The sequence below is a fragment of the Lepus europaeus genome, chromosome 6 (genome assembly GCF_033115175.1).
Source record: "Lepus europaeus isolate LE1 chromosome 6, mLepTim1.pri, whole genome shotgun sequence".
NCBI classification, from domain to species: domain Eukaryota; kingdom Metazoa; phylum Chordata; class Mammalia; order Lagomorpha; family Leporidae; genus Lepus; species Lepus europaeus.
Genome location: NC_084832.1, coordinates 90,256,816 through 90,270,815, shown reverse-complemented (window position 1 = coordinate 90,270,815; position 14,000 = coordinate 90,256,816). Strand labels below are relative to the sequence as shown.

Genomic DNA, 14,000 nt, shown 5'->3' with positions numbered 1-14,000 from the left:
CATCCCATATAGGCACCAGTTCAAGTCTTGGCTGCTCTCACCTGGTTGGGGTGCTGGATTCTGTCCCGGTTGCTCCTCTTCCAGTTCAGCTCTCTGCTATGGCCTGGGAAAGCAGTGGAGGATGGCCCAAGGCTTTGAGTTCCTGCACTGTGTGGGAGACCAGGAAGAGGCTCTTGGCTCCTGGCTTCAGATCAGCCAAGCTTGGGCTGTTGTGGTCAACTGGGGAGTGAACCAGCAGATGGAAGATCTCTCTCTCTCTCTCTCTCTCTCTCTCCCTGTCTCTCTCTCTCTCCCTCTCTCTGCCTTTCCTTCTCTCTGTGTAACTCTGACTTTCAGATAAAAGAAATCTTTTTTTTTTGACAGGCAGAGTTAGACAGTGAGAGAGAGAAAGGTCTTCCTTCCGTTGGTTCACCCCCCAAATGGCCACCACGGCCGGAGCTACCCTGATCTGAAGCCAGGAGCCAGGTGCTTCCTCCTAGTCTCCCATGCAGGTGCAGGGCCAAGCACTTGGGCCATCCTCCACTGCCTTCCCGGGCCACAGCAGAGAGCTGAATTGGAAGAGGAGCAACCGGGACAGAATCCGGCACCCCAACTGGGACTAGAACCTGGGGTGCTGGTGCCACAGGAGGAGGATTAGCCTAGTGAGCCGGGGCGCTGGCCAAAATAAATCTTTAAAAACAGAATTTCTGATCTTGAAAACACAAACTCTTTCAAGTATAATAAATTGAATAAATAAATAAACAGGATAGATCAGCAGAGCCTCCAGAACTTGCAATTTCCTTCTACACATTTGTCACCCTGTTTTAACAGGGCACTCTCAAGCTTTTTCATGGAACTAGCGTCACTTAGAGACCATCTCCAGATGATAATGATGATGCTGCTGACAAAGGTAGCCAAACTCTCCCAACTCTTCAAAGTCTAAGCTGCTACAGAGCTATGAACTTGCATCCTTAATGAATACCAGAGTGAGCCATCTTCCTGGCACCTAACCGTAGACTTCAGTTCATAGCACAGGACTCAGCTGGAAAAATCACACTTTAGCAAAAACAAAAGTTGGAAATCATTTTCAAAATATACCTTTTTGTTCTTATTTTATCTAAAAATAACAGGTTCATTTTACATACTCTCATCCACATAACTGTGCTTCTTTTTTTTTTTTTTTTTTTTTTTTTGACAGGCAGAGTGGACAGTGAGAGAGAGAGACAGAGAGAAAGGTCTTCCTTTGCCATTGGTTCACCCTCCAATGGCCGCCGTGGTTGGCGCGCTGCGGCCGGCGCACCGCGCTGATCCGATGGCAGGAGCCAGGTGCTTATCCTGGTCTCCCATGCGGGTGCAGGGCCCAAAGACTTGGGCCATCCTCCACTGCACTCCCTGGCCACAGCAGAGAGCTGGCCTGGAAGAGGGGCAACCGGGACAGGATCGGTGCCCCAACCGGGACTAGAACCCGGTGTGCCGGCGCCGCAAGGCGGAGGATTAGCCTAGTCAGCCGCAGCGCCGGCCATAACTGTGCTTCTTAAGAGATAGTATTTCATAAAAATGTTGGTGTTACCAGCATGTCAGAATTGGTGAAGACATTCTGTTCAATCTCTTGTCCTAAACAGGAATGCCCTGAATGCCATTACTGACCATAACTTTTTTCCCCTAAGTGACAGGTGAAACCCTTAAAAGCATTGAAGGACAGTGTTCCGTCTAATGCTTACTGCACTGTGCCTATTGCACAAAGCTGCACAGGAAGTCAGTTTTGATGCTTATAGTAATAGCCAACCATTCTGTACAAATTCTCCCACCTTGAAGCAGGGATATCTGTAACAAACAAATCTACCACCCTCCTTAAATAAAGCCCAAGCCTTAGTTTAACCTCCCTGGCAAGCAAGAGGGAAAGGTGGCATTTGGGACTAGAAAATTCTTTGGGACCAAAGATTTAATAATGTGCTCCCAGGTCTCATCCCCCTGACTATCAGTTTGGAGGAGCTCTATTTCATGAAGGAGTAGGAGGGTCCCTTCCACAGCAGAGTCTGTAGCCTCACGAATTCTACAGCCTCCCTCCCAGGCCGTGCATTCATCCTTTAATAAGCTTCGTTAGCAGAAAGGAAGTTTTCTTACATCGACCCATCTCCAAGACTCCAAGTTGATCCCGTTTCCTCCTCCTTTGTCCTAGGGACAAATGAGCCTCACTCTGTTTGTGTAAATCAATATTACAGCTCTAGATTTAACTCATTTCTCTTGGACATCCTCATGAAACTTTTTATGATATCACATACATTTAAAGAATTTCAACAATTCTTAGAAATACGATGACTGAGCAGCAATCTCTCACTTATTAGCTAAGTAGAAAAATGACAAAATTAATTTGGAAGAAATAAAAAATAATATGAAACTAGAAATAGAGAATAATTTTGGTACTACGTATACAAATTATTTTGCCACATTCTAACAGAAAGAAACAAAGAGTTTACTTACCAGACAGCCTAATAAAACTACAGTGATGAAAAATGTTTTATCTTGTTCTGGTAGTATTTTCAAAGCCATCCTTCTTATCAAATGTATTTATTATTGAAGAGCTCTAAATGAAAGATAAAAAGGAAGATAATTAACATTAAAAGCTCTGCAATCACTATATAACGTTTATCATTTTCTATATACACCAGGAAATAAATACTATTAATGTTTTTAAAAAATGTGTTATAAAATACATAATTCCTTTAATAGGTTGTAAGAATCACAGTTCTGTCTACAGATACATTACATGTAGGACTCCTCCTCACTCCGAATCCCAGGCTCTATCCATCTTTAATTTCTACCTGCGTCTTCACGGCGTCCAGAAGAGAATTACATTCAAGCAGCGACTCTACAAACCTCCCATTTAAGTTTGGACAGAATAGCAAACAGGACAGCAATTGTGATCAAATAACAACCCTAGCTAAGCACTAAGTGCGAGTTGCTATTTTTAGCATGCTGCCTCATTTAATCTACACAAGTACTGCAGAAAGTCAATATTATCATTCTTCTCATTTTAGGAATGGGGCTCAGAGAAGGCTGGGCCATCTACCCAAGGTCACACTACCAGTAAGAAGCAACGCTGGATGCAAATCCGGGTGGGTTGGTTCCAGAGTCCCTGTTCCTTTATCTGTGGCATGACAAGTATTCTGTAACACAACATGCTCTATTGAACCAAAAAAACTATGCTTGGATCTTGGGAGCGTCGTCCCCACCAAGAAGCTGTTTGTTAAAAGTCAGCATTTGTCAATTCTTCACCAAGGCAGTGCAATTCAAAGTAGGTACTGGTAGGAAAGCAAGCATTCCACTGAGAACTCCACCCCCACCCCTGCCCCAATGCCACTGACAAGGGATGCAAACTGGAGGCCCTGGCCCAACATGTCAATGAAAGAGAAACCATGCCCACAGGTGAAATTTCCATGCCATGGTAATAGAAAAAAACAGAAAAAAAAAAAAAAAAAAGGTGGGGGGGGAGCCTCATCCAGGAACTCCACCTATCAGGCACACAAGCAACAGCTGGGTTTCCTTTAAAGCTGACTCTCCCAAAACTAGCAGACACCCAGACTCAATAATGAAACGAAACAAAACCAACAGAAAGAGCCAATAACCACCACCACAAAGGAAGCTGAACTGGCAGGCCTGCTGTCACCCAGGGGTGAGCCTGCAACCCGCCTCTCAGGGGCCTAAACCCAGAGGCTGGGTTCCAGCTGCCTGGGGGCACCACACTGTCAGCCCACCAAGAAAACATTTTACTGTTGTTGACTGAAGCACCCATTCTGAGTGAATTTCAAAAGTCATTTTTATTTTTATTTATTTATGTTTATTTATTTGCTTTTCCAGCTGTTCGGTCACAGACCTCACCCTGGCCGGCCCCCAGCGTATCTGAAAATCCTCCAGCTACCCATGGGGGAGAGCAGCTATTTGTGTAGACACAGCAGGGGAGGTGTGGCCAGAAGATAAAGCCTCATTTCCTGTTATCCCTTTCTTGATAAATTTTGAGAAATGTGTTAATTCCTAAAAGTAACATATATATATATATGTGTGTGTGTGTGTGTGTGTATAAAACTTGCATGGAATTATAAAGAAAATTGAAAAGAGAGTATACAGGTTGACTATCCTCATCCAAAATGGAAGGACCAACAATGTTTCCAACTTTGCATTTTTTAAAAGGTTTTGAAATATTTGCATACATGTAATGAGATATATGAGGAAGGGGACCCAGGCCTAAATACAAAATCTATGGCCCCGTGCTGTGGCGCAGCAGATTAAAGCCCCAGCCTGTAGAGCTGGCATCCCAGATGGACACTAGTTCTAGTCCACTTCAGATCCAGCTCTCTGCTATGGCACCCGTGTGGGAAACCTGGAAGAAGCTCTTGGCTCCTGGCTTCGGATCAGCTCAGCTCTGGCCATAGTGACCATTTAGGGAGTGAACCAGCAGATGGAAAATCTCTTTCACTCTCTGGCTCCACCTCTCTCTGTAACTCTGTCTTTCAAATAAATAAAATAAATCTTAAAAAAAAAAATACAAAATCCACTAATGTTACATATATAGCTTGAAGGTAATTTTATGCAATTAACATGAAGCAAAGTGTCATGGTGTGGAATTTTCCACTTAGGACATCATATCAGTGCTCAGAAAGTTTCAGATTTCGGAGCTCTTTAAATTGTGGACTTTCAGATTAGGGATGCTCAACCTTATTACCAAAACATTTACATAAATAGCAGAAAAGGAGGTGGGTAGTCACTTCATATAATATTTAAGCAACGAATTTGGACAGAATATTCCACCAGAATACTAACTCCTAGGGAGGGCAGAAAAATAGTGAAGCACTTTTAAGCATATACTTTGAGAATACACAGCTATAAAGAGATATCCAGTCTCCCAGTGGAGAGCGAGGATTAACTGGGACAGCACAGCACACAGAAAGCACTTAGCCCAGCTCCTAGAACGGATACGGCTGCTGAAGTTCTTGCTGGTATGGAGAACACTGCTCATTAACTGTGTGAACCTGGACAAGCTACTTTACCCCGAATCTCAGTTTTCCCTTCTCTAAATTGGGCAGAGTGGTGAGACTGCTGGGAGGCATAAGTGAGTTGGTTGGCTGTAGAGCACCTACAGATGTGCTAATAGCCATTGTCCTTCATGTTAATGACAATGCTCCCTGTCACACTTGCATGTCACAAGGCCAGCCCTGTGTTAAAGCTCTAGACCCACAGGCCTGCAGAAAGCATTCCTAAACAAAGAATCAATTTGAAGTTTGAATCAAACATGTATAACGTTGAGTATTGTGTTAATGCGTTATAAAGGCGTAACTTCTTTGCCCTTACCACCATACTCTGTGGTACGTATTTATCCCCATACAACAGGAGGAGAATCGAATGTCAAAGGACACAAAAACTAGAACCAGTGGAAACTAGATCAACTTCAGGCCTGGTGACTCCCATACAGGGCTCTTGGCCATTCTGCCACAGTGGTTTAGGGTTGAATCTACTAAGTTGCAGCATTCAAATTCCACAATAAGACTACAACAATCAAACTCCAGTCAGTACAAAAGCCTCCAAACCCCAAAAATAACAAAACTGTTAACAGTATATTTACTATTAGTATATGTTGGTATTAAGTATATCTGCTACACCTTGAATAATGTATCTATGGATTCAAGCACCCTTTATTTATTTATTTATTTTTTGACAGAATTAGACAGTGAGAGAGAGAGAGACAGAGAGAAAGGTCTTCCTTTTTCCATTGGTTCACCCCCCAAGTGGCCGCTACGGCCAGCGCTGTGCCGATCCGAAGCCAGGAGCCAGGTGCTCCCTCCTGGTCTCCCATGCGGGTGCAGGGCCAAGTACTTGGGCCATCCTCCACTGCCTTCCTGGGCCACAGCAGAGAGCTGGACTGGAAGAGGAGCAACCGGGACAGAATCTGGCGCCCCAACTGGGACTAGAATCCGGGGTGCCAGTGCCACAGGTGGAGGATTGGCCTAGTGAGCCGGGGCGCTGGCCTCAAGCACCTTTGAGTACACAGTTATTAGGGGCTTTAAAAGAACAGGTTAGGTTGGAGGAAGACACCAGCACTTGGAGAGAGTTCACAGCTTAGCAGGAGTGATGGTCTCTGAAATGTCTTTTCCATAGCCTGGCAGAGGAGTGTTTTAGAAATAAACAACTTAGCCGGTGGAGTGTTATGAGTGTGACCTTGAATTTCCTGGAATAAAATGAAATTCCTTATGAAATTCTTTGGCATTCATAAAAAGTAGGGAAATTTAATCAAACAACTTAAGTATTTAAGTAATAATATTTAAAGTTTTTAAGAAATCAGCCAATGAAAAGGTTATTTAGTGAAATGCCTTTTTAAATTTTGGGCATTCAGGAACTGGTGCAAAGACAAAAAGTCACTTTTATGAGTTCCAATGCTCTATGTTCTTGGGGATGGCTTCTCAAGCACGAGACATACAAATTACTGAGATCAGGTGCGAGGGGTATGTGCACAGACTGGACAGCACTGACCGACAGTCTAGCAGAAACTGTGCAGAGAAGCTAAGGCTGCTTACAAACCCAAGCGAGGACTACTCGTGCCTGGCTGAGTCTATTCCAGAAGCAAAGAACTTCTGTCTCACCATCTGCTGTTGAGAAACAACACGCAGGTTAGTGGTATCAGGAGAATCAGACATGCATAAAAGAAGGGGGCAGAAACCTATAAAGTACAGAGCCAGGGGGCTGGCCACCCACAACGCCAGCATCCCATATGGGCACCAGCTAGCTGGTGTCCTGGCTGCTACACTCCGATCCAGCTCCCTGCTAATGGCTTGGAAGGGCAGTGGAGGATGGCCCAAATGCTGGGGTCCCTGCCACCCACATGGAAGACCTGGAAGAAGCTCTTGGCTCCTGGGTACGGTCTGGCCCAACCCTGGCCCTTGCGGCCATCTGCAGAATGAACTAGCAGATGAAAGATCTCTCTCTCTGACTTTCAAATAAATAAATAAAGCTTTAAAAAAATAAAGTACAGAGCTGGCAAATATCCTGTTCAGCTGCATAGGAAATGCAGCCTAGGGTGGGCATTGTGGCACAGCAGGTTACACTGCCACTTGGGATACCTGCATCCCATATCTGAGCGCCTGGTTGGAGGCCTAGCTGTCCCTCTGTTTCAATTCAGCTCCCTGCTACTGTGCATGGGAGGCAGCAGATGAAAGCCCAAATACTTGGGCTCCTACCACTCACATGGGAGACCTGGATGGGGTTCCTGGTTTCTGGCTTCAGCCTGGCTCAGCCTCGTCTGTTGCAGGTGTTTGGAGAGTGAATCAGTAGGTGGAAGATCTCTCCCTCTCTCTCTATTTCTATCTCTCTATCTCTCCCTCTCTCTCTGCAACTGTGCCTTTCAAAAAAAAAAAGTCTTAAAAAAAAAAAAAGAAAGTGCAGCCTGATTAGCCTACTGATTTGCATGAATGGTGAACAACTTAATGGACTGCGGAAAGGGATAATCTCACCCAGCAAGTGCTATAATGCACACCTCTTGTGCATCCTTGTCCCAAATCATGAAAACCTCTGCCGGTGTGTCCACAGCCAAGAGGCAGCTGCTTACTGAAGCAGCCCTCACCTCTCATTGGCTAGGCACACCTCTGGACCACCCACAGGCCCCTCAACTGCTGCTTTCCTCTACACAGCCTGTCCCCCAACCTGGCAGGAGTCTCCTGGGAGGTGCCTACCTCAAGCCTAGGCACCTTTGCCCTGTGCTCCCGCAGCACCCTGGCCTTCATTTCACAGTGTAATTCTCTCTCTTCCTAGCCTTGTGTTGCATACGACCAGCATTTGTTATTTTCCTTAGCCGCCATAGTGATTTTTAAATTAGCTTTCAATATTAACAATAAAGAATTTTCTTGAAACATCAGACTGCACTCCCTTTCCTCATTTTATCATCCACTGGTTATGTGAGTTTGCCATCATCAGTCAGTACCTGCTGATAAAAACTGATTTTACCCTAGAGCTGTAATATATCCCAAGTGCAAAATTAACGTTAAATGAAGAGATTAATCAGGGATAATTTTTTACCTCCCAGAGTGCTCAGGGATGAAACAATATGTGTTTCAAAATTTGCAAATATAACTTGAGGGGGCAGGCCCTGAGCCTAGTGGTTAAGACATCTTCATCCCACTTCGGAGTATCTGGTTGGGTTCCCAGCTCCAGCTCCTTTTCCGCTTCCTGCTGGTATAGACTCTGGGAGGAAGCAGTGATGGCTCCAATAATTGGGCTTCTGACACCCACAGAGGAGATCAGGATTGAGTTCCCAAATCTCTGCTCCCAGCTTCAGCCCCAGCCCAGTAGTTGGGAGCATTTGGGGAGTGAAAAAGGAGATGGGCTCTCTCTCCCTCTCTCTCTCTCTTCTCTCTCTCTCTCTCTCTCTTCTCTCTCTCTCTCTTATTTATTTATTTACTTTGAGATTTAAATATAAGTTACTGTGGTGGGACACATGGCGAGCAGGTCAGGGCCCCTTTCTTGAATGTAATGCTCTAACACAGGTTGACTATACCTCATCTGAAATGCTTGGGATCAGAACTGTTTCTGATTTGGGTTTTTTTTTTTTTTAAATTTGGGAACTTTACATACACACAATGATATATCTGGGGGATGAGACCTAAGTCTAAACATGAAATTATGTTTCATATATACATTTACACATAGCCCGAAGACAAAATTTCAGACAAAACTTTCAATAATTTTGTGCATAACACAAAGTTTCATGGTATGGAATTCTCTATTTTGTGGTATCACATCAGAAATCAAATTTTTGGATTTTGCAGCATTTCGGATTTTGGATTTCTAGCTCAACCTGTACTGATAAAGATCACAAAGGAAGATCTATCTTTCTAATTTTAACAACCCTTTCTGAAGATCATATTTATTTTTGATCTTGTAAATGATGAAAACATAGTAAGTTGGAATTTCAATCACGTGGATAATTCTTTTAGAATAAGTTACAGAATTTTGTTTTTCACCTCTTAAAAGCTACTTATTATGCAAGGATGCAGTCCATGCACAAGGTGACCGTTTTCATTTGGTAAAGCTGTGTTCACATTATGTAATAAGGCTATAGTCACCCAATGCATTTTTTTTCAGGATGCAATAAGCTGGAACATTTTAAAAAAATCAACATTAAAGTGAGTTGGCAGTCTTACCATTTACAAAATCAGCATTGAAGTAAAGCCAATGCTATAAACACAGGCTTTTACATTTTCATGGTGGCACCTAATCAAAAATGGCTTAGAAATATGTTAGTCCCACACACTAAGAGAATGAAAAGTTAATTAGAAATCTAGGGTACTGCTATTTCCAAATAGGACAATAACCCCCAGCCTCTAGTTATTCTGTACGTTAGCTTTCAATTTCACTATATTCTGAAGAGCATTCTTTTATACAGCAGTTGGCAGCCCCTCGCAAAGGTGTTCTGTAATAAGAACATACATATTGCTGTTGGCTGGAAATGAGAATGCTTTCCTTTTTTCAAATCATGAAATATTTTCTACAAGCTTTAAAATTTTCTACTGCCAAGCACAACATCTCCAATTCCCCTTGAGTCCAAAAACATTAAGGACCACTGTCAAGTTCCTAAGAAAGAAAAATGTTAATAGAATTTAACCTGGGATCGAGTTTTCTGAGACTAATTCTTACTTCTCTGAACTATGGACTCTTATCATCTTGGCCCCAGAAAAATCAACATTCTGTCAAAACACATATTGGAACTAAGGTGATTTCCCCCCAAATCATAAATGTTTCTGTATCCCAATATATGAATGGAATAACTGTAGCATGGAGAACTAAGGAGACCTTAAATATCTACACAGTGTAGCTTAAGAAAATTGTGCATAATCATCTGTGAAACACAGCTGTCTACATTTTCATTTTAGAAGGCAGTCTGGATGGATTCCAAAGCCGCTCTTCACAGCACATGGAGTGTTCTCCAGGGTGAGCAGCCTCCTATTAGACTCATCCAAACAGACTGAAGAGTGGCAAAATCATCTACAGATACACACGTTCCTTTGTCCCGTGTAATTGCTGACGGCTGGCTGGTCTCCTTTTAAAACCCCAGGTTTTAAGAGTTCCGTTTAAAAGGTATATGTTAGGTGATGTGCGAACTAGAAGATAACCCAATACTGTTTAAACATCTTACTTTCAAACGTAAACATTTTAGACAGATAACATGGCATGAATGAACTCACTACTCAACCAGTACATCATCAAAAGAAATTCTGTTCCTACCGCTTTTTTTGCTTTTCCTTTTTCTTTGGCTGGAAGGTTACTTTAAAAAGCCCGTGAACATTTAACAATCGGCTGCCATGGACAAATGCACTTCACTGTTTAACTGTTCCGGGGCTCTCTTAGCACACAGCAGCTGTCCATTTATCTATTCTGTGTGTACATGTATTCAAGGTGGGCGTTCTCATTCAACCTGTAGTCAACACAGCTAAAACCTGCTGGCATTTGAAAGGCTTGAATTTAAATATCGATTCTTCAGATTTAAGCAGACGGGGCTTTTTTCATGTATTAGAGATGCCTGGAGGTTTTGGTTTGTGGCAAGTTAATTTTTGAGGGGTGGAACTGGACTGGAATGGGGGGACCGGGTTGAGTCAAGCTATGAATGGGTTCAGTTTTAAATAAGTGAAAAAAGAAGACTCAAACCCTCTTTAAAGGTGTTAGCAGAATTCCTCTTATGTTTAAAAAGTCCCCAACATGCCCTAAATCCTGTATCAGAGCTATACCTAGCACTAAATTAATATATTAAGGATAACATATGGCATTATATTCTCAATTCGTCTTCAATTCTAACACATGTAAATTATGCTTATTCATCTGAAGTTAAAAATAATAACTTAAAAAAAAAAACTCCTTTTATAGCTTCTCAGCTGTTAGCAATGTTCCTATTGAAATCTTCTGGGTAGCAAAGGTACAAGTGCATACACAGCATCTTCCTATGTCCTGAACTTCAAATTCAAGATCCAGCTTTCATTCAGTCATACAACACTCTCGCCAGAGAAACAAGCAACCCACAGGACTGTCCCCCGAAATACTAACACAAAATCTCAGAGTGAGCACTTAGTGTGGAAAAAAAAAAATTCCCAAGTCAAGAAAGCCACGTGACCTTGGTCGAAAGCAGGCGTCTTGAGACACCGTCATAGATGAAGAGCTCATAATGGCCCATGTAGTGGTGTCAAGGCAATATTTTCAAAATGAAAATGCATTTCTATGTTTTGCACACTTTCAGAGCATCTTGATAAATAGTCTGCAAGGAAAACTTCTTTTCTGAGTACCCACACCTCTTTGAACAGTCGAAACCGTCTTCCACATAAGGACTCTATTCTCATTCCTTTCCTGATCCATCTTTACATATATTTTACAAAATATATTTTAAAACTACACAACAGCAGCATTTGCAAAAATGCCTAAGGTGAAACTCCACCGGAGAACACACTGAGTAAATCCTGAACTAATGCAATATAATCCTTCCTTTTGCATAAAAGTATCTGATCATGAAACTACAACACTAAAATACAGTCTTCTGTTTGTGTAAGTCGCGCTTCTGCACAATAACTGTTTCCTGTTTATATAAAGAAAGTGCCTTGGAGTCAAAGAAACTGTCATTGCAGTAAAAACTACACCTTCAGCCACAGATTGAATTGAGCTGTTTCGATTAAAGAAGTACTGAACGACGAGTGTGCTTTTGCTTGCACACGGACTCGGTTTATGAAAATGCAAAAGAAAGGCGACGCGCATTTTTGCAGCGGTAGATGCAGGCGTGAGACTCACTGGCGCGCACACAGATCGGAGAGTGCAGGTCCCGCCACACTTGACCTCCAAGGCGATACCAGCTAGGTTTCCAAGCCGGTGAGACCGCATCAGAACAGGAGCCAGGGCTGCAGGAGCGGACTCTGCGCCTGCGGGAAGCTGTGCGCGCTCTCTGCATCAGCGCCCCAGAACGCTGCCGACCCTCTAGTCTTTCTCTTTCCACGGGGAACGTGCCTCTGAGCCACCGCTAGGTGTGGGACGCACTCCGGGGCTCCAGCCCTGCGGCGCCCGCTCCGGAGACGCGCGTCCTAGCACCGGGGTGCGTGCAGCTGCGGGGCCCGGGGCCTCGTGGAAGGCCCGCGCGGATTCATTTGTGTGTCCACACAAGCCAGCCTTACAAGCAGATCTACAGGCTCCCTGGACAGGAAGTCCAAGCCCCGCATCCCATCGCCAGCCGGGCCAGGAGGCGTTCACACGCCGCCGTCCCCACAGCGACTGCATCCCAGCCAGAAAGCCACCGGCTGTCACCCCTTCCTGGGGTCCCTTGGCCCCGCTCCGTGCGCCCGCTGCCCTCCTCTGCCCGGAGCAGCCCGTGCCTAGTGGGCAGCCGCCTCCTCTCCCAGCTTCCATCCCGCGGTAACGAGCGGGGACCGAGGGCTGGGGTGCCCCGCGCAGCGTGCGCAGCCCCCGGAGGAATGGGCTACCTACCTGCCCAGTCACCTGGGAGTCCTCCTGGGCCGCGCGCCCTGTCCTGTCTGCAGCTCTGAGCCAGAGTCGGAGGCTCAGGGCCAGGGAGGGCTTGTCTGGAGGTAGACACGGGGCGCACGGCGCGGGGCGCGGAGCTGGACTGGGGAATCCTCTCCGGGCGCGCACGCCGAGCGCCTCCCCGCGCGACCAGCTCCGCGCTCTCCCGTAGCCCGGCAACGGCCGCCGCCTCCCGGCGCCCCGCCCCCCGCCCGGCGCCCCGCCCCCACGAGGCCTCGCCCACCACCCGGCGCCCCGCTCAGTGCGACGCCCGCCTGCGCTGCTCCGCGCTCCCCGCTGCGGTTGGGGGCGCTGGCGGCCCGCCCTGGCGGCTGCTGGAGGGGGCGCGTGCAACCCATCCCAGACAGAACTGGGGAGACGAGGCGGGGAAGTGGGGATGGGGGAGCCGCCACCACCCGTCTTGGTCGCGTTGGTTGAACCTCCTTCCGAGGTTCCACCATGAGCGTACCTCTCCAGGATCTTTGCTTTATTGCTTCTGTGTGTGAGCCTAGGCCTGCGGAAATCGGTGGTCAGATGTTTGGCTGTGGCACCGAGGTCACCAACAACCGGCTCGTTTGATCCACTGATGCATTTTCCCAACTGCTACTCTCACTTCCTGGACAGACACCTGTAGAGCACATGGGTGCATCCTAGCCCACACTTAGTGCACCTTCTTCATGTCCAGAACCCACCCAGTCCAGTCCTGGGGTCACAGGGAAAACCCGGAGCCGCTTCTGGACAAGAGAGGGTGGTGCCTCCGAGGCTTCACTAGTATTTTGTGTAAGGCGTTTAAACATCTTAGCCTTAATTGTTTGAGCATTAAAGTGGAGCTAACAGTGCCCACTTTGCAGCTTTGTGTGAAGCGTTAAAAAAAAATCCTATAGGTTAAAAAAAAAAAAAGAATCTTTTCAGAAGTAGAGAGCTGTATAAATGTAGGCGGTATTTTTCTGCCTTTCTGATGAGTGAATACATGGACAAAATTCCTTCAAACCCAAGATTCTGTACATGATTTGGGTACAGAGAGGCACCTGGTATTTATTATGCATCAATTTTGCCTTTGCAACTCATCTACTCCTTCTCTTGGGATAAATCAAGTCCTGAGGTTTTTTTTTTTTTTTTTTTTTTTTTTTTTTTTTCTTTTTTTTCTATTTCCCGAGGGCCAATGTGGCCTTGCAGTAAATGTATGTTGAATGAATGAATAGGTTGTTATCACTAATTCATTAATCGCCTGTCTCCGTGAGCCACACTGGACAGTGTCGTGCGCTGTACTAGGTGCTTGTGACACATGAAATATACTGGCATTCCCGAGGGCCACACCTCCAGCTCTAACACATGCAGAAAGAAATCACAGGAATGACTCAGAAATGAAACACGGCACCTTACTGGGTCCTCAAGGCGCTCCCCACCCCTAGGTGCACGGTGCCACGGCAGTCAGTCCTGTACCTGCCTTTCAGTGCTACCACTGTCGTGTAATGAGATTGCCAGGA

The 14,000-nt window shown here is 45.3% G+C and overlaps 1 protein-coding gene across 2 annotated transcripts in view; it reads right to left on the bottom strand.

The window, feature by feature from the left end:
• The window catches only part of TNFRSF19 (TNF receptor superfamily member 19), a 105,977-nt gene that overhangs the window by 84,595 nt on the left and 7,382 nt on the right, over positions 1-14,000 (bottom strand). Inside the window, exons 1-2 of one of the 2 annotated variants that reach the window (XM_062194559.1) lie at positions 12,478-12,643; positions 2,461-2,563 (exon numbers count right to left, since the gene is read on the bottom strand). In XM_062194559.1, coding sequence (XP_062050543.1) covers positions 2,461-2,529 — 69 coding nt within the window. In that variant the 5' untranslated portion in view covers positions 2,530-2,563; positions 12,478-12,643. Of the gene's footprint in view, positions 1-2,460; positions 2,564-12,477; positions 12,644-14,000 lie in introns of those variants that run through there. The other variant, XM_062194558.1, reaches the window with a different exon arrangement.